Genomic DNA, 20,395 nt, shown 5'->3' on the forward strand with positions numbered 1-20,395 from the left:
CACTCTGGAACCAGAACAGGGTTTGAGTGAGACAAACCTAGGTTCTACCTGGACCGAGACCTTGCCTCTAGGCCCATTTCCACAACGGTAAGATGGGGTCCAGATGGCGACAACTTGGACGGGCTGGTGTGGGGTCCTGAAGGGGGCCCCTGTATCTAAATGTGGAGACACCAGGGGCTAGGCCTTGCCTCCCTGCTGAGTGGCGCCAGGCATGTAACCGTTTGTTTGTCTCCATCTCATAGAGTAACTGTGAGAATTAAATGAACATCAGACCGTGGCACAGAGCCTGGTACATACTTGGTCCCCACTACATGACTTACTTTTTTCTCTCCTCAAGTTTTCTGCTATAATAGTAATATTTATTGACTACTTACTCTGTGCAGACCCTGTTATAAGTAGCCACCTTTATTAACTCCTTGAAACCTTATAAAGCGGTTCTCAAAGTGGGGTCCCTGGACAATCAGCATCACCATCACCTGGGAACTTGTTGGAAGTGCAGGATCTCAGCAGACTCACCCCAGACGTGCTGAGTGGGAAACTGAGGGTGGGGTCCGGCATTCTGCTTTTTAAAGAGCCCTCCAGGACATTCTGATGCAGCTAAAGTTCGAGAACGACTCACTTCTAACAACCCTGGGAGACAGGTGCTATTCTTTTTTTTTTTTTGCAGCACGGCATGCAGGATCTGAGTTCCCTGACCGGGGATCAAACCCACACCCCCTGCAGTGGAAGCGCAGAGTCCTAACCACTGGGCCGCCAGGGAAGTCCCCAACAGGTACTATTCTTATGCTCATTGTACAGAAGCTGAAGCTCAGAGAGGCTGACCTGCTCTAGGTGACATGCCCACTAAGTATCAGAGGTAGGACTGAACCAAGCCACCAGCCACCAGTCTGTCCTCACAGCCCCCACACTGGACCCTGATGGTGCAAAGCTGGTGAAAGATGCTCAGGAATTCCAGGTCGCGTCAGTGATTGTGGCCCCAGAAAATGGACGGTACGCCCCTCCTACCACAGTGGGATCTGAGTGCAACAGGAGGCTCCCACCCACTCCCAGGGCCCCGCAGGCACAGCCACAGCCATTTCCAACCCTTTATTGGGGCTCTGTCAGCCCCAAATAAATATAATACATTAAACCCAGAGCTGAGGGAATCGTGCACCCCGGGAGGTGCCCCCCATAACCCCAGCCGAGCACAATAAGTTAGTGGGGGGCCTGCCGAAGGCCGGGCCAGTGCCCTGGCGGGGCAGGCGATGGCAGCTGGACTCACACACGCTGGTCTAAAGTGCATCTCGGTTCTGTGGTCCCCATGTCTGCGTGGCCCCTGGCCAGGCCACCGGGGGGGGTGGGCGGGAGGTTCCCGGCGCTCACACCGAGCCAGCAGTGGCCACCGAGCCTCTGTGTCCATCTGTCCATTTGGGGGGATGGCCGAGTGACCAGATATCCTCAGGAGAAGCTGTCGTCGGACCGTGGCTGGGAGTCGAAGGGAGGGTCTGAGATGGTGATGCCTTGATGCAGCTTCTCCAGCGAGAACTTCATCTGGGGGAAGAGGTGGGCAGGGTGGGGGATGAGTGCTGGGAGGGGTGATGCATCCCCCAACATGCTGCAGCTGAGGAGCTGGGGAAGGTCCAGAGAGGCCAAGGTCAGCCTGTGCCTCTGCACCCCAGCCATTCTGCACCCAGTTTTACTTCTCATAGACAGCAGGTGGAAGGGGCCCAGGTGGCCTGGGTTCAAGTCCTGGCTCTGCTACTTACTGGGTAACCTTGGGCAAGTCCCTTAACTGTCCCAGGTCCCTCAGCTGAAACGTGGGTCAGTAACATACCTGCTTCACAGGATTAATTCAGGAATCTGACGGGTGAACGCCTAGGACCTGGCACACAGGAGGTGCTGGGTACACGTTAGCTATTCTTATTCCCTGCCGTGCGACCTTGGGAATGCCTCTACCTCAACGTTCCTATCTATTAGATGGGGGGTAACAAGAGCACCCCCCTCGGAGGCTGGCCATGAGAAACAAATCAGTTGGTCATTTTAGCTCTTAGAACAGCCCGGCTCAATTGGTGTCTGCTGTTAGTATTAATTTGTGCAGTCAATCCCATGCCCTTGGCAGTTTGAGAGAGGAAAATAATCAGAATTGAACTGAGGATGGGAAGGCCCTGACCTCCCTCTCTCTGAGCGACGGGACCCCAGTCTCAGTGATCCCTCTCCCCTGTCCTGCACAGCCCTTTCCTGCATGAGCATCTCCCTCTGAGCATGATTTCAGGGTGCAATAAGGCCCCTAAAGGTGGGCCTCAGCATTACGGTCCATAGTGACCAGGAATGATTTTCACCATCACCCAGCAACGTGGGCTCTGATGCCCTTGGGCACCCAGCCAATGCCAGATGCTCCCCAGCGCCTGGCGTCTGTGCTGACACCTCCCCCCACCACATTGACTGAGCACCTGCTTTGCGGGATCTCACTAACAACAGTGAATGCAGGTGAGGTGTTTGCATGAGCTGGGCACTACTCAGAAGCTAACTCCTTTAATTTTCACAGCAGCCTTTGAGGTAACATAAGATTATCATCCCATTTACAGAGGAGGAAGCCAAGGCCCCAGTGGTGAAGTCACTTGCACGAGGTCACAGGTCAGAATTTGAACCTGGCCGTCTGAATAGATGCTGCCAGCAAATGACAGTGGTTGTCTGGGGCAACACCTTCTGGAGATGAGATCCCAATAACCTTTGGAGAACCTCTTTCCCACCCTCACGTGACCCCTTAGTCACCTCATAGGTGGGGAGGGGTTCAGTGACGAAGCCTTATCTATCCCTGGCCACTATGACTGGTTCAGGGATGGGAATGTGACCCCAGTATCCAGTAAGAATGAGCTCTTTCCTTTGGATGTTACCCTGGAACTGTAGGTACCATATTGGTCATCCTAGGATGCCCCAAACAAAGGCAACCCTGGGGGTGGGCAGAGTCAAGAGATGGTAAGAGAGACTGATTCTTACTACTATTGAGTGGCTGGATCCAGCCATGCCTGAGGTCGGACATTCCTGGACTTTTTTCCCAGGATGAGAACCAATAAATTCTTTCTTCCATCCCACTGATTTTTCCAGCAACCCTGGGAGGTAGGGACTATGAATGGCTTCCTCATTTAACAGAGAAGGAACGTGAGGCCCAGATGCATATGCCGCATCTTGCGATTTGAATGCAGGATCCCGCAGCCCAGAGCCGCACCTCGTCCAGGAGCTCCACAGAAGCCCGCAGGATCTGCCTCCACTTGTGCACCTCGACGCTGTGGAACTGCTTCTGCAGGGCCAGGATCTCCGCCCACTCCGTGGCCGTCTGGGGGAACTTGCTGTGGGGGATACAGGGCCTGAGTGGGGTCTGGGCCTCCCCCGACCTGCCCAAGCTCCCAGCTCCCCTGGGGCTACCCACTCACCCCTTGGCCAGGGCCAGACTGTGCCAGGACTCGAAAGTGTGGGCTGTCCTCTCCAGGGACCAGAGGCGGTAAAAGAGGAGGACGTTGAGGGCAATGAGGACGATGAGGCTGGGGGGAGAGGTCAGAGGTCAGGAGTCAGGATACCAACGTTCCCACAAGTGGGGGGTCACCCACGTGACCACACCTTGAAGGGGTGCCATGATTCGCCCTCTTTTCAGAGGAGGAAACTAAGACTCAGACAGGGTGAGTGACATGCCTAGGGTCACACAGTCCATAAGCAGCAAAGTCAGGGTTCAAACCCAGGCCTGTCTGATGCCCGAGCCCTCAACTGCTGCTCCAGGCCACCTCGCTGGGGGAGCTGGGGGCATGGAGTGAGGACAAGGGGCTGAAGCTGAGGGTGAGACACAGGTGAGGGGAGGGCAGGACGCAGGACCCTACCTCACACAGATCCTGAGGAGGCAGAGAGGGGGAGACAAAGAGATGAGAGCCGCCCAGCCGGTCCTGGCCACCCCCGACCCCGGCAGCCCTGAGCTGAGCGCACCGCACAGCACCTCACTGGACTGCTGCTATTGGCAAACTGAGGCCCAGAGAGGCTGAACGTGTGGCCGATCTCTCACTGCCCAGGGTCTGCGGGGAGCATGGATCTCACTTCCACTTCCTCAGAGCACCGTGCCCCTAGCCCCGGCCTCTGTGCATGTCCGTCTCCCCGCCTAATCCCCGTGGGGTCTCAGCTCAGAGGCCTCTGCTTTCCTGGGAAGCCTTCCCTGACGGCCGACCTGTCCGGCCTGGAGGAAGCCTTCACTGGCCTCCGAAGGCTTCCCTGTCCCCTCCGCCCACGTTTCCTCCATCACCACCCCATCCCTCTGGCCTGGTGCCAGGTCTGTCGCCCCCAGGGCTGCTGGTCGCTACTGTGTCCCTCGCATCACACAGCTCAGGGCTGGGCGCAGAAAACCTGAATGAAGTGTAAGTGACATTGCTCCCTTTGCACACCTCTCCTGGTTCACCTAATTCCGGCTCCCTTGGGGGCCTGCTCCTCCAGCCCCGGGGGCGAGGTCAGACCCCTCTGACCGCCCCCCCCAGAGCCCCGAGGCTTCCCTCTCCCTGCAGGGACGACCTCGCCATGGCAGACTGAGCACTACACCATGTGAGGAGCCCTGCTGGGCGCATCTCAAACGTCACCTCCTTCAATCCTCGCTATGGGGTGGGGAGCCCGTGCTCTCACGTGAGCAGAGACCCAGAGAGGCCAAGCACTTGCCCAAGCTCACACAGCCAGGGTGCAGATCCAGGCCTGTCTGACCCCCAAGCCCGGCCCCCTTACTCACACAATGCTGATGAGAACCAGGGCGCTGGGGATGCCTGCCCCGGGGCCCTGGTCCACGGACGGTTCCAAGAAGCGGGAGCTGAGGGAGCCTGCGGGGGAGCAACTCGGAGTCAGACAGACTCATCCCCGCTCACCCCACCCGGACCCCAAGCTCCTCCCCAGCACCCCCCTCCCAGGCCTGACGGAACTCACCTGAGGGGTGCATGCCAGCCCGGGCGCAGGGGTCAGTGTCCGGGTGCTGCGGCCCGTCACCGTGGGCCCTCCAGCTCAGGGGCCGCTTCCGCCTGCGCAGGCCGGACAGCAGCCCGCGTGCATCCTTCCCGCCTTCCTCCAGAGACAGCTTCTCGGCCTTGGCGAGCTCTCGCTCTGCAGACACGAGAGAGGGCCCTGCATGTCTGCGCCCGGCCAGGCCCCGACCCTGTCTGTGGCCCTGGCCGGACCCCTGTCCCCTACCCAGGTGGTGGAAGTAATCTTCGATGCCGCTCCACGAGTTCTTCTCAATGAGAGACTTCACAAGGCTCCAGGGCTGCTTCCGATAGCGGATCTCGGAGGACACTCTGGGGTCGGGGAAGGGGTGAGGGGGTCAGGGTCTGACTCCAGCCTTGCTGTCCCATTCCCGGGGGCAGCCTTCCCTCCCCTGATTCAGAGAGGGCCCCTTGCCACCCACAGACAAAACAGACACCCCCCAAGGGTTCCCTGTGATCCCCACTCAGCCCGCAGCCCCTCCTCCGTCCACGCCCACTACCTTGGCAGGTCTCCCGCCTTCGGCGCTGTCCCAGCACTGCCCACCCAGACTGCCATCCTAGCCTACACCTCACCCTCGAACCCCTTCCATCTCGCTGCTGCGTCCAACTCCACACGGGCTTCTGAGAGACACCTCAGCAAGTCCCAAGCTGAGCTCCGATCTTCCCCCAAACCTGCCCCTCCCCACCTTCCCCTCCCAGTCAGTGGCGGCTCCATCCCTCTGGTGGCTCAGGCCAAACACCTCGGGGTGTTCCTGACTTCTGCTCGCCTGCCACGGTGGCAACCAACATTCTGCAGCTGACTCGGGGTGGGGAGACTGGGGCAGGGGCCCTGGGACCATCAGGGGGTCAGGTGGAGGGGCCGGGCCGCTGCTCACCGGAGGCGGGCCTTGTTCCGGGCAAGGCCCAGGATGCAGTAGCGGTGGGCAGTGTAGAAGTAGTCTTGGTAAGGGATGCCCTGCGTCAGCACCTCTGAGTCCACCACACACCCGCCTGCCTGCGGGCCGTGCCGGAACAGCGTCTGCGGGGCCAAGGGAGGAACAGGGAGTCAGCGCCATGCCCCCCACCCTGGCCCCCGGCCACCCCACCCGCTGGCCACCCTGCCTGGCACACCTGTGTCTCCACCACAGAGGCGCTCTTGGGCCCCAGCGGGTTGTTGATGGGAATGGTGTAGGTCAGCACTCGGCGCTGGTGGCACTTGCTGTCCCCGCTCCAGGGGCTCAAGGTCACGTCTGGAGGATGGAGGGGCAGAATGAAGACACCATTCTCCAGTCCTTTGCCCACAGGCTGTAGGAGACTCAGCTTTTCTGGAAGGTTCCAGTTCTCTGGGGACTTGCCCCCAAACCTGCGCCTCCTCCCTGCCCCCACCCCGGTGTCTGCCCCATCTTCCCTCTGGACGTCTAAAACTTCAGATGTTGACGATCCTCAGAGCTGGGACCTCTCTCCTGCCTACACTTCTCAGCCCTCCTGGGCCACCTCCTCTACCCCTGCAGCCCCCGTCTCCTCTCTCTACCAGTCCTGGCTTCTCCCCTGGGCCTCAGACCTAGGGTCCTGCGACCTCTTGAACACCTTCCCCTGGAAGTCCGCAGGGCCCCTCACACCCACTGGCCTCCGCATCTCCTCAAACACATCCCTCCTCGCCCCACTGTCCTCCAGGCTTCCTGCAGAGCCCTGAGCCTCGTCCTGGACACTCCCTCCCCGTCTATTCACTGACCGCCTGAGCACTGTCCCAGTTCAGCCCATCCTTGTCTGTCCAGGGCCCCTCTTCAGCCTCCCCCTGAGCTCCTGGCCTCAGTCTCCACCTCTGGTCCAGCGGTAGCTTCTCAAAGCCAAGCCTGACCCTGTCCCTTATCTGTCTACAACACTCCATGGCTCCCCAGGACTGCCAGACAAAGTCTGAGCTCCTCAGTCTGATGTGCCAGTCTCTCCAGGATATAAGCATAGTTTGGGGGGACTCGAGTGCCCCCAACACAAGGCATAGTCTTACTCATTCTGCAGGGGATTCTATGTGGTTCATTTTCATCAATACAGAAAAAAGAAACAGAGAAAACTACCATCTGAGTAGGCCCTCCCCAACTTGAATCTCTTTTGCAGCCTCCCGAGCTCCCTGCTAGTCCCCTGGTCAGCCCTTCTGCCTGCCCTGGTGCTGTGGCTTCCCCTCTCCACACCTGGGCCACAGGGGCCCAGCCGCAGGGGGCTTCTCCCAGTGCCAGCCTCCAGCCTCAGGATCTTTGCAGGTACCCTGCTGGCCTCCTGGATTCCTTCTCCCACCTCCTCCACTTTCCCTATGAAAGTTCCTCCTTCAGGCCTTAGTTTCAATGTCACATCCTTCCAGCAGCCTTTCCTAACACCCCCCAGAACACAGTCCCTTCCCTCTCTGACATACACACTTATCTGCCCGAGTATCTGTTTACTGCTGTTCTCACTAGATTCTGGAATTCATCTGTCCTGGTCTCTGCACGGGCCTGACAGAGTGCTCATTAACCCGTATTTATTAAATGCTTACTATCTGCTACTGTTCTAGGCACTTTTCTAGAATTAACTCATTTAGTTCTCATGAGACCCTGACAAGGCAGGTAACTAGTATCACACCCGCATCACACAGAAGAAACCGAGGCACAGAGAGGGTCCGCACCTGGCCCAAGGCCACTCAGCTGGTAAGAGGCAGAGCCCCTCTGGCCTCACAGACGCTGCTTTTAACTCCCCAGCCTGCCACACCTGATCTGCACAGCAGTGCCTGCCCGTCTCCTGGCCGGCCCCTCCTCACCCCCTCCCATGTACCTTGGTCACCTCGGCCCCTGACCTGTGAACTTGCACTGCTGCAGGAAGCCCTGCAGGAAGGGCGAGTCTGAGAACAGCATCTGCTGGAGCCGCTCAGCACCCACGTGGAAGACGGAGTTGATGAGGAGACGACCGGAGAGGTCGGGAAGGAGGGCCGCCAGGTCGGCTGGGCGACAGAGAAGGACAGGGGATGAGGGTGCCTGCGTTCCTCGGTTTCCCTCTGAATGACTGCTCCTCCCCACTCCCAGGTCTTGTGGGGTGCCTGGGCAGCCCCGTCCTCCTGGACCAGAGCGGACACAGACACGGAGCTACTCAGCCCCCTCCACCACAGGATGGCTTTAGGGTGGGCGTGTGCCCCAAGCCCAGACAATCAAAGCTACCACCATGGGTTCAAGGCGGAGCACACACCTAGGCTCACGCACCTGCAGTCCCAGTGATGACAGGGGTGGGCCTGCTCAGTAGCTTGAGCTTTCGGCCCCAGTGATTGGTTCAGGGGTGGGTGGATGGGGGTGTATATGTGTCCCAAGCCAGGCCATCAGCCACAGTGATGGGCTCAGGGGTGGGCTTGCTCTCCAGTCAGAGCCAATCCTAGAGCTTTTGGTGCAGCCACTGGGAAAAGCATGCTTTCTCTCTGCTAGGCTTGTCTGGGGCAGGGCTGGGGCTCTTTCTGCCACAAGAGTAGAAGCTATCTGAGAATAAAGTTGGCACAGAGAAAATGGAAATGATGATGATGATGATGGTAACGATGATGATGATGATATAATAACAGCCAACACTTACTAACTGGCCCAAACACTTTACCTGTATTAAGACATTTAATTCTCTCAATGACAACACTATGAAGTGGGTAGTATTATTGCTAACCCCAGGTGAGGAAAATTTTTAGATGAGGAAAATGAGGCTCAGAGAGGTTGAATAATTTGCCCAAGTCACACAGCCAGGAAGCAGTGTGGCCGGGATTTGAGCCCCAGCAATCTGGCTTCAGAGTCTATACTCCTATCCACCCTGCTAAGCTGCCTGCAGAGCAGAGCTAAATACGGACAGATTTCTAACAACACCATTTAAACGCCTTATCTTATCTGCCTACTCTGTGGACTTTTCAGTCCCATGAGCCAGCGAATCCCTTGGTGCGGCCCGTGTGAGTGAGGTTTGTCACGTGTACCCAAAGCAAACGAATCGGCCACCTGCCTCACCTTCCTCCCCCGTGGATGAGGAGGAGTTACTCGTGTCTGTCAACAGCTCCTCGCTGGGCAGCAGATCCAAGGGGCCCAGGGAGGCGGGCCCGTCAGGTGGGGCAGGCTCTGAGCTCGCGGGTTCAGCCACCGGGGTCACTGTCTGGCTGGAGGAGGCGTCTGGCTGGCTGGCTGTCTGCCCCTCCTTGTCCTCCTCTGCCTGCAGAGAAAAGCTTAATCCAGCCTTGTCCCAGCCTAAGGGCCCCTTGTGTACCCACATCCATCAGAAGGCTTTGAGACTGTAGGAGAACCAGTGCCGGGGAGGTCATGTGTAGCTCCTAGCTGAGCTACGAGGGGCCCTGGGGCCACCCAGACGAGGACTCCTCTCAGCCTCTCAGCCAGGCCTGTCTTGGATGCCTGGGCCATGAGCTTTCTTATGCCTGTCCTGTCCATGCCTTACCTGTTTGTATCCAACCTCATCCAGCCAGCCAGCCCTCTCTCGGCTCCTGTCTCTCCCGCTTCCCATCTATCTACCTGTCCCACCTTTGCCTGTCTCTCTCTTTCCCTACCTGTGTCTAGTCTCCTTGCCCATCTTCCCAGCTCCATTCCATCCCTCCATCCATCCCCTCACTTACCCCTCCAGCCACCTCTTCTCTGTCCATTCCCTCCCTGTCCCCCTCAATCTGTCTGTCCCTCTCTCTCCCCGACACCACCCAGCACCCTCCTCACTCCTCCACGCGCCTGCTCACCCCATGGTCTGCGTCACTGCTGGCTCGGGAAAGGCTGGGGGTGATGCGGCCACGGCGCGAACCTGCCGGGCTCGGCTCCTGGCTGTGGTCAGCTGCCCCTGAGGAGGTGATGTCGCTCAGGGCGATTACATCTCCCACTTCCTTGGGGCTCCTACAGAGAAAGAGAGGGAGTGAGACCGCTGCATCTTTGAGACCCCACACTCCCTCCTGGTCTCCCAGACTTTGCACCCCCGCCTCAGTCCACCCAGGACTCCAGGAGCTCTGCACGCAGCCCCTGCTCTCTCCTCCCGACCCCCGGAACCAGCCTCCAGCCACCGACTCACCCTAGACCATTCAGCTGCAAGGGGCAGACATAGTCTTCATCCTCGCTGGTGAGGCCCAGCTCTGAGCCGTAGCACTGATGCACCAGGTGCCAGAGCTCTCGGGGACTCAGCGTCTGGGCAGGCAGGACGTTAGGTTGGCCTCCACCTTATCAGGGCCAGAGCCCTTCCACCAGCGCCCACCAGCGCCCACCAGTTCCCCTGGTGTCCACAAGGGGGAACATGACCTCCCATCCCAGACCTCTCCCAACCTCACTCCGCACCCCATCGCATAGGAGCCAGTGTGCTCAGGAATTCTCCCTTAGGTCCTCACAGTACTTCCACAGCTACAGGTTAAAGTTCCCAGTTTTACAGAGAATATGAGGCCCAGGGTGGAGAACTCGTGCTTGAGGTCAACTCTGGGGTTCAAACCCAGCCAGACTCCAGAGCCAATGCTCCCACCTGCCATGCTGTCCTGCCCCCAACTACTTGCCCAGGTGTCCTCAGAAGCTACCCATGGCTGGAGTGGCTGGATGATGCTGATGAGATACTAATAGTAATAATAGTAGCAGTAGCAGCAGCTGACATCCACTGAGTTGTTACCATGTGCCAGGCATTCTCCTAACCCTTTATGCATGCTAACTCAACAAGTCTTCAAAACCATTCTGTAAAGTAGGTGCTGATATTGTCATCATTTTAAGATAATGACGCTGAGGTACAGAGGTGGGTAATGTCATCCAATTAGGAAGTGGCCGTGTTGAGATGTGATCCCAGGGGGCTGGTCTAGCCCTGCAGCTAACCACTGGACTGCACTGCCTCCCACGAGCTGACATTTCCAAGCTCTTATTCTAGGCCCAGCTTGGGTGCTGTGAAGGAGGGACAGTCCCCATCTGACCAATGGGGTTCAGTGACTCGCACTCGGTGACGGGGCTGAACTCCATCCCCAGCAGTCTGGCTGCCCTTGCCCTCCTTGGAGACTTTGACACTGCACTGTCCCTCCCTCGGGCTCCTGCTCCAGTGCTCTCGCCCCTGAGGATGGCCATAGCTGGAGCCGCCCCTGAAGACAGGAAGTGAGTGCAGCCCTGCTGGAGGAGTGGGTTGGGGCCTTCTGAGGTGCTACAAGCCAGCAGTAGCAGACACTGTGTGATGCCTACCTGACATCTATCCACCCTCCCTTCCTGCCAGTAGAAGCCTGATTTGTTTGGGGTGAAAATCTTCCCAAGCCCCAGGGAATTATAACTGGCTTATATCAACTCATTGTTCCTTTGCCACATACCCAGCTTCCTGTGCAACCAAGGGTGATCATGTGACCAAGTTTTGGCCAAAGAAATACAAGGAAAAGTCTGCTAAAGGAGGCTTTCCCTTCCTGATAAAGGAATGCCCACTTTCCATCCATCCCTTTCTTCTTTCATGTTTGGGACACTTAACTGAGGGCATGACATCTGGAGCTGTAGCAGCCACCTGCAACCATGAGGCAACAAGCATGTGGACAAAGCATCAATATGCAGAAGGACGATGGTGTGGAATAATGGACAAGAGCTTGGGTCCTTGACGACATAGGGAGCCCTCAAATCTACCCTGGATTGCCTGCCTCCAGACCTCCTGTTACATGGGCATCAGTGTGATTAAGTGGACTCCAGAGCCTGACTGTAATGGGTCAGAATCCCAGCTCTGCCACAGAAAAGCCTATGTGCCCATGGGCAAGGCTTTCCCTCTGTGCTTCACTGGTGAAATAAAGATACTAACCACACTGCCTTGAAGGGTGGCTGTGATGATTAAATAAGTTCATTCATGGAGAGCTCAGGACAGTTCCTTGCACCCAATAGCTCTGGTTAAGTGTTAGCTATTATTATGATCATCTGAAGTAATTCAGTATCTGTTTGTTTAAACCATTGTCTGGTTGGGTTTTCAGCTACTTGCAGCTGAATGCATGCTACATAAACTCATGCAACCACAGTGGGCATTCCAGGAGAGCCCACTCAGGGCTGACCCATAATAGACTATCAGAATGTGAAAAGTAAAAGTCTGAAATCCCTTACTCAAAATCTTTGGGGTAAGACTTGATTCAAAATTAAGAAATTTGGGGATTTAAGAAAGATAATACACTGCCTATACTATAATACAGCACTAAAAATATCTATATTATATTTAGGATCCAGTAAGTACAGTGTATACCAGAGGTTCTCAAAGCATGGTCCAAGGATTTCTGGGCATCCCCTAGATGCTTTTAGGGAACCATTAAGGGCAAAATTATTTTCATAAGTATGGTAAGTGTTACTAGTAGTATATCACTTGCCCTTTTCACTTTTATTCTCTCATGAGTGTACAGTGGAGTTTTCCAGAGACTATGTGATGTCATCATTGTTCTGGTGGCTAATGTAATACGTGTTTGTGTATCTTGTGTTTAAAAATTTCCCAGTTTCGGGACTTCCCTGGTGGTCCAGTGGTTAAGACTCTGTGCTTCCACTGCAGGGGGGTGCGGGTTCGATCCCTGGTTGGGGCACTAAGATGCCACATGCCATGCAGCGAGGCCAAAATATTAAAGAAAAAAAAAAAGACACATTGAAAAACTTACTCTCTGTGGGAGGCCTTCCCACTGACCCACTGCACCACTACCTCTCCCAAGCGTGCCCTGCTTCTGTTCCTTTCTCAAACTCTGAGCACTTCAAAAAAAATTTTCCCAGTTTCAATTTCTAATACAGTATATATTGATAGATATACTCTACTTAAACAGAAGCTCTTTGGAGTCTATAATTATTTTAAAGAGTGTAAAGGATTCCCGAAACTACAGAGTTTGAGAATCACTGGTATATTCTGTACTGGATACTATAATATTATACTGAAGCACAACTATATTTAAGATTTACCCCAGTCATTCACATTATTATTTTTTGGTCCTGAAACATATGAAAAGTCCCATTAATTGAGATAAATACAGACCTGTGTTATACAAGAAGCACACGTGGTGTTTTAAGTTTAAATTAATTAAAACTGAAATTAAATTAAAAATGCAGATCCTCAGTCACACTAGCCACGTTTCAAGAGTCCAACAGGCACGTGTGGCCAGTGGCTACCATATCGACAGCGCAGCACAAAACTCTGTTAGACTGCTGATAGGGACTGTAAACCATGTCAGCTCAAGTCAGGTTTTGCTTTACCAAAAACCTCCCCGTCTTTGGAGCATTTCTGATTTGCAGGTGGTGACTAAGGGGCTGTGAGTACGCATTTCTCATGGGCAGGGTGTGGCACCGGAGCCCGTGGCAGCCCCCTGCGGGGGCCTATGGAAGAGCTGCAGGCACGTTGGGTCTGGTGCCCATGGAGAAGAGCTGGAGGGGTCCTCCAGTTCCCCGAGTCCTGGCATCCCTGGCTCCACGGTCCCCCGCACCCCAGCCCTCCCCCTAGTTCCCCTGCCCAGGATTCGCCCAGGCCCACCTTTTCAAGCAGTGCGTTCTGCCAGAGGCGAAAGATGAGGAGGAAGCAGCGATCTCGGGCCCCAAAGGAGGTGAAGAAATGCTGCAGAAGAGAGAGGGGTGTGAGCCCTGGGGGAGAGACAAGGCTGGAGGGAGGAGGAAACTCCACCCGCTGCACCCTGTTCCCGGTTCTCCATGCTGATGTATTCATTCATCCCTTCACTCATTCCACAGAATATCTGTCCTGTGCCCAGCCCAGCACTGGATGACCCTGGAGTCACCACGATGAGGAGATGGCCCCGGGCCCTGGCCCCAGGGCTCACAGTCCAAGGCGGGAGACAGGGTCAGCCCAAACTGGCTGGGCTGCTTGGGGGAAGCCCAAGGCACATTCCCCGTCGCCTATGCCCGCAGTGGGTGGCCAACGGATCCCCTTTTGGCCAAGAAAACACAAAGGGAAGTCTACTTGAAGTCTTCCCGCCCCATTTCCTTCTCCAGTCTTGTCTGGACCACTGGTGTGAGGCAGCCCCCTTGGACCCTGAGGCAACAATCATGATACATGGAGCATCAAGGAAGGCTTCCAGGTGGAGGAGGCCTCTGAGCTGATAGAATTTTTCTGTTAATACTATCCCTGAACAGCTGTGTCAGGGGACAGACTACAGGGCCTGAGACAGGAGCAGGTGCAGGAGTCTGGGTCAGAGACTGCAGGAGCCCACGCTGGGGCCAGGAGAATAAAGAGAAAGGGAAGATGAGAGAAGCTGGGTGCTGAGTCAACAGGGCTCTGGGTGGTGGGGAGGAGAGAGGAGCCGGTGAAGATCGGGGACCCCGGGGCCCCTGTCTGTTGGTCCTCTCGCTCACCTTCTCATTCTCCGTGCAGATCTGGATGGCGTTGGGGATCAACTTGGCCGTCTTTTCCTTCTTCAGACACGTCACTTCCTTCAACTGGATGGAAATCTGAGGACAAAAGACAGGTCAGAAGGGGCCAGGGCCCTGCCTGCCCTGGGGCCCCTCCTCGTCCCAGGTCGGTCAGCTCACTGTTGTCTCCCAGCGGAAGATGTTGCTGTAGAAGCAGATCCAGTTCTCGGAGAGATAGAGGCGGCCCTGGAGGAGGATCTCGCGCTGCAAGGCACAGGAGTAATCTGAGGCGGCCGAGGGGAGAGACGGGCAGACACCCGAGTCACATGGCTGTCCTGGCCACTGGGCCGGCACATGCGGGAGGGTCGGGAGGGCAGAGCTGGGAGCCCCGGGTCTGGCTGGCAGGGACTCACCCACAATGAGGCGTTCAGCTTCAGGGAGCTTGCTGAACAGTTTACGGAAGTCCTCATTCCGCTGCTTGTATGTGGGGCTCAGCATCTGGGGGAAGTTTGGGAGGTGAGAACCGGGACAGGGGGCCACACCCCTAATTCTGTCCCCCAAAGCTCCCAGCACCCCTCAGTCTCCTAGCCTGGAAGGAGCCTCTCTGAGGCTTCAGCGTCTAGCTCACCTCTGGCTCCTACTGCCTGTAACACAAGAGTAACCATTACGAGAGCCATTTACGGATTGCTACCTAAGCCAGGTCCTGTGCCACGTACCCACCGGTATCACTGACTCTCAGGGAACGTTCCCTTAAGTCTACTAAGGTCAGAACTGTTTCTCAAGGAGAGAGAAACCCAGAGAGGTTAAGCAACTCACTCAAGGTCACAGAGCATGTAAGAAGCAGCATAGGATGTGACCCCAGGTCTGCTGACCCCAGCACCCACTCCGTGACTACTGCAGCCAGGGGCCCCTGGCCCAGCACCTGTCCCCCTCCCTCTCATCCCTCCAGCAAGGCCCCCGGTCCCGATACTCACACTGTACCAGCTCTGCATCTTCTGTAAGAGAAAGGAATGGAGTCAGAATGAGCATCGGGGTGCCCCTGCCCTCCCCCTCCTCCCCCCACCGCACCTGGGCTTGCACCAACCGACCTTGCTGTTGCGGATGAAGTTCCGGCTGCCCAGGCTCTGGGTGCTGGGTGTCCCGGGCACCCCACCCTTCTCTGAGGAGCTATCTGACCCCTTCTCCACCATGGTACCCGGTTCCGGCTCAGGTGGGGGTCGGCTTGGCGGCAAGAGCTGAAGCCGCTTACGGAGCGATGGGGAGCTGCTTGGTGTGCTCCGGCCAGAGTGTGGGGTGGTGCTGCGGGAACAGGAGGAGGGGCATGTGGGGAAAAACAGGCTGGGGTGGGGGGACAGGCCGGCGTGGGGGGCCCACCCATCAGCCCATTGATCCCCACCTACCCACCCTGCTCCACTTCCTAGCCATGTGACCCAGAGCAGGCCCCCTAGCTCCCCGGGCCTCGGTCAGTTCATCTGTAATCCAAGGGTGAGAAATGCATGTTCTCTTCTAGTTGTCTGGAGGGTTAAACAAATCAGTACATGTAAAGGGCTTCTAACAGAGCCTGGCACATAGTGAGCTCTCGGTAATGCCTGCTGGTCTTAAAATTAACTTATTAATTCATTCATACAGTAAATATTTATTGAACAACCACTTTCCGCTCAGTGTCTTGAGCTAAAAACCTAAGCGTCTTCTTCTTTCCTACTCACCCCTCATTTTTCCTCTATTAGCAAGTCCCACATGGTCCAGCTCTCAAATCTCTATTATTTCTATTTGGCCCACCTCCCCCTGCTCCAGCGGCCTGGTCCAGCCTCCATGCTCCCCCCTCCTGGACATCACAGTAGCCTCCTCCCTGCTCAGGTCAGGGACCTCCTGGCTGAGTCCTCCGCCCCTGCATTCGACTCCAGGTGAAGGCAAGGTCCTCACCGCCTCTGCTCGGAGGCCAGTTCTCCAAGATACCTTCCCTCGCCCCTCCATGTAAACCACATCCCCTCTCCCGAGCCCCCTCCCTCTTCATCTCTCTCCTCAGCACTTCTCCCGCGTTTCAAATCCTCCCCCACCAGGAGGTGAACTTCACAGGGGAAGGGGTTTTTGTTCCCAGCTGCACCCCATTGCCTAGAATGAGGCCTGGTGCACAGCAGGTGCTCCGCAAGCTTCTGCCCCTGTGGACTGAATGAGTGACTGACCCCCCCCCGTGCCCCCCACCCTCCAAACTTGGATTCCACCAAGTGTACCACTGGCCCAACCCTCCGCAGGCTGAGGCCGCTGCAGATCTCAGCTGGACCACTTCCCTGTGACCTTGGGCAAGTGTCTGAACCTTTCTGTGCCTCAGTTTCTTCCTGAGTATAATGGGGATAGCAGCAGTATCCACCTCCCAGGGTTGTCTGGAGGACATACATACAGAGAGCCCACCACCTGGAAGGTGCTCTGGTTGATTAGGGACTTTCAGACTAAGATGGAACACGCAGCCCTGCCGCCACCCCAGAGCACTTGCTGCCAAGGTGCCACGCTGACCCCTGCACAGACACCTCAGCCTGGCATTTGGAGCCCACACGGACACCAACCCCAGTCAGTCACCCCTAAGTGCACACGGAGCACCCGCCCTGCACCAGGCACTGGGGACACAGAAGTGGGCAAGGCAGATGCAGCACCTGCCCGCAGGGACCTGACATTCTGATGGGGGAACAGAGACGATCGGTAAGAGATCATATAAATAAAGATGATGATCTCAGACACTGGTCAGTGCTGTGAGGCAGCGCTGCTCACGGGGCAGCAGCAGGGCCTGGAAGCCGTCAGAAATGCCGAGTCTGGAACCTGCCGCAGACCTCCTGAATCAGGAAGTGCGGGTGCGGCCCAGGAGACTCTAATGCATGTTCAAGTTTGAGGACCACGGAGGTAAGGAGGGCTCAGTGGGTTGGTGTGCAAGGCACACTTGAGCTGAGCCCAAAGGACAAGGAGCAGATCTGGCAAAGGGCTGGGGAAGACTGTTTTAGGGGCAGGAACAGTGAGTTCGGCACAGGACTGAGTTTGGCAGGTCTGAGGAGGAGCGAGGTGGCCAGTGGGGCTGGGGAAGGAGGACAGGAGGCCACAGGCCCACCTGCAGGCCCTCTGGGCCCTGAGCAGGTGTTCAGGCTTCACCCTGACGGCCCTGGGGAGCTCGGGGAGGGTTTAAAGGAGGGGTGACCACACTCCTCTCTTGCCTCATCTTCCTGCCTCTCTAGCCCGAAATGCAGACCCCTCCTCCAGCTATCCTACTCTCCTGCAGCTTCAGGTCTACGGGAGGGCGCCTGCAGACAAGTCCGACACACACAGACAGGGCCCAGCCTGCGCCCCCAGATCTTGCTCCTTGGCAGGACAAAGAGGAAGTGCTCGAGCCTGACAGCCCGGAGGCTGCCCAACCAGGCAGGCTGCAGCAGAGGGAAGGGAGGAGCCCAACACGGTGACATGGCTCAGGGACTTGGAAGAGAATGGGGTTTTGTCACTGCAGACACCTCACCTCCGGATTCCCAGGCCTAAAGAGGCCAACAACTCCCTCTGGTCAGAGAGGGGCAGAGGCCTACACAGGTGTACACAAAAGGGAACCTCGATGTGGCTCACACACAGCCACTGTCACAGACAAACTGCAGTTCCCCACAGTTGTAAGAAGTCTCCCCTACCCCTCACCCCCCATACACCCTGCAGTAGTATCACAGGTATATTACAGTCACACACAAAGCCACAGAGTCTCAGCACAGTCACACACAAGGACGCCACAGCCACACACAAAGTCCCAGAAGTTACACACACATGCGCGTGCATGCACGCACAACACACACGCAGCTGCAGAGGGTCACAGAGACAGAAAACCATGCAAAGTCCCAGGTACATTCACACATACGGGCACAAGAAAGTCTCAGAGGAGACTTGAAAGCAAGTAACATTCCCACAGTTACAGAGAGAGCCACACAGTGAAAGAACAGTCACAGAGGACCCCAGCTAACATGTGCACAACCCAGGTAAATGAAGTCTAGGGTCAGCTCAGCTCTCATGGCATTCCCCATCTGGAGGGAAAGCCAGAGCAAAGACCTGCTCTTACGTGGCAAGGGATGGACATGTCAGCTGCTGTTTGCTGACTGACAAGAGAGCCCTGACACTCACACAGCCATGAAGGACTTGGGAAATATGCAGCCCCAGGAGGTCGTGGACACATCTCGATAACAGAGTGGCCAGGTACTGAAATCATGCATTGGGACATGCTTTATAAACTGTAACAGGGGAACAACATCAGTTACTATTATTGCTCCTGAGAGTCAAGGGTACACCCCAGGTCTCAGGAGGAAGGGTCCCAGGCTCACTATGAGCCACAAGGGGTCTCTCTCTCACTCACACAAAGCCCCAGAGGGTCCCAGCTGCTCACATGGAAGCCCAGGCACGTACAGTGTCATGAAGGGACACACAGGAACTTTCACACAAAGATGGAACCAGAAATAGATAAAAGGTACAACCCCAGAGGGTTTCAGTCATACTCAACGAGCCCCAGACACACAATAATGTCACACATGGACACACACAGGTGACTTACATTTGCACACAGAGCTAACAGGTTCAGAGGCAAATTATAAGCACACAGACGCAAAGGGTCATAGCAGCAAACAAAGAGCCCCTGATACATGCACACACACACTACAAAGTCACAACTGAACACACAGGCAACTTACAGTGACACTTGGAACCACAGATGGTATCCCAGATAAATTCACACACATGCACACAGCCAAGGAGGATCACAGCTGTCTGCACATTAGGAGACTTAGACACATGTACACACACTCCAAAGTCACAATCAGACATGCATAGGTCTGACGGGATGAGATACATTACACACACACAACCACGGAAGGTCACAGCCACGCACACAAAGCCCCAGACCCACACTACAGTCACAATCAGACACACGCAGGGAGCTTACAGCAACACATGGAGCCACAGATGGAATTCGAGGTAAATCACACACACACGGAGCCAAAGAGGATCACAGCTGCCTGCACACTAGGAACACAAACACGCATACACACTTCCAAAACACCTACAATGCAAAATCTAAAATACTCTGGGCCCAGAGAGTAGGTCAATTCCGTGCCCACGACCCCAGAGGATCTCACACACGCGGTCGGCCGGCCAGCCACGCAGCAGCCCCCATCCGAGCAGCCCCGGGACCAGCAACAGATCACAACGGCGGGAGGGGGCCCAGACCGGGAGAGGCTGCTCCCGGGCTTGCCCCGGGCTCCGGGGCCTGGGGGCCCGGCCGGAGGGGGCTCGTCTGCGTCCTGCCTCGACCGCAGGCCCGAAGACCTGGGTCAACCTCGCGCACACCCCTCGCCTCCCAGACAGAGGCGAAGGAGGCCCGGGGCGCTCCCGGAAGGCCGCGGTCCCCCCCGCGGGATGAGGCCGGGTCCCCCAGACAAAGCCCCGCCAAGCCAACGAACCGGCCCCGGGGGCCTCCCCGCCGCCAGGGCCCATCCCCGAGTGCACCCATGGGCCCCCAACGCCTCCCTCCCCTCCCCCTGGCCGGCCCCCGGTGCACAAGCTCCCGGACCTCGGCTGCTGCAGCGCCACCCCCAGCCGAGCCCGAGGAGCCCCCTCCCCGCCGACCTCCTCCCGACCCTCCCCCGCCCCCGCCGCGGTCCTCACTCGAACATGGATGCGGAGCGGCGGGCGCGCCCAGCCGCAGGGCAGGGCCGGGCCCGGCTGAGCGTCCCCGCTGGGCAGGCCCCTCGCCTTCTTCGGCCGCCGCCCGCACCCGACCCCGCCGCCGCCCGCAGCCCGCCGCCCGCACAAAAGGCCGGGGCCGCGGGAGGCAGCCGCAGCGTCAGCTCCCCCTTCCTGCCCCCGCCCCGTCGCGTCACAGCACCGCCCCCAGCCCGCGGAAGGGAGGGGGGAGGGGAGGGGAGGGACCGGCCGAGACGGGGAGGGGCGGCGGGGCCTAGATGGAGAGAGTCAGATACCTGCAGGGAGAAAGGGGCCGCAGGGAGGCGGGAGAGCAGGAGGTGAGAGCGAGAGGGGGCTGGCCAAGGCGAGGGAGGGACGGCGGCGACAGAGCGAGGCCACAGGGAGAGGGACGCGAGAGGGAGAATTAGAGAGGGAGGGACGGGGCGCTGGGGCAGGAAGAGCGAGACAGAGATG

At 57.1% G+C, this 20,395-nt stretch overlaps 1 protein-coding gene across 3 annotated transcripts; it reads right to left on the minus strand.

Moving 5' to 3' along the window:
• Positions 1–1,071: 1,071 nt before the first annotated feature.
• On the minus strand, positions 1,072–20,058 carry GRAMD1A (GRAM domain containing 1A). Of its 3 annotated transcripts, none has more exons than XM_060084813.1 (19): positions 19,904–20,057; positions 15,325–15,535; positions 15,211–15,231; positions 14,650–14,734; positions 14,417–14,520; positions 14,240–14,335; positions 13,407–13,487; positions 9,999–10,111; positions 9,676–9,826; positions 8,948–9,146; positions 7,777–7,920; positions 6,087–6,205; positions 5,852–5,994; positions 5,185–5,288; positions 4,924–5,097; positions 4,733–4,820; positions 3,411–3,518; positions 3,206–3,344; positions 1,072–1,530 (listed from the first exon to the last, which is right to left on the minus strand). In XM_060084813.1, the coding sequence occupies exons 1-19, from the start codon at positions 19,909–19,911 to the stop codon at positions 1,438–1,440; spliced, it is 2,181 nt and encodes a 726-aa protein (XP_059940796.1). In that variant the 5' UTR covers positions 19,912–20,057; the 3' UTR covers positions 1,072–1,437. The 3 variants fall into 3 exon arrangements, with proteins under 3 accessions (XP_059940796.1, XP_059940797.1, XP_059940798.1); XM_060084814.1 differs by having other exon boundaries at positions 3,206–3,326; positions 19,904–20,056; XM_060084815.1 differs by lacking the exon at positions 7,777–7,920 and having other exon boundaries at positions 19,904–20,058.
• Positions 20,059–20,395: the final 337 nt, after the last annotated feature.

The sequence above is a fragment of the Mesoplodon densirostris genome, chromosome 19 (genome assembly GCF_025265405.1).
Source record: "Mesoplodon densirostris isolate mMesDen1 chromosome 19, mMesDen1 primary haplotype, whole genome shotgun sequence".
Classification (NCBI taxonomy): Eukaryota; Metazoa; Chordata; class Mammalia; order Artiodactyla; family Ziphiidae; genus Mesoplodon; species Mesoplodon densirostris.

What these genes read in the sequence shown, in the direction of transcription:
- GRAMD1A (XM_060084813.1), bottom strand. An exon ending in AGAACGCACTGCTTGAAAAG is followed by an intron (nt 10,112 to 13,406) that starts GTGGGCCTGGGC and finishes CTGCCTGCCCAG; the next exon opens with ACGCTGAGTCCCCGAGAGCT. An exon ending in AGTCTGGCCCTGGCCAAGGG is followed by an intron (nt 3,345 to 3,410) that starts GTGAGTGGGTAG and finishes GACCCCACTCAG; the next exon opens with GCCCTGTATCCCCCACAGCA.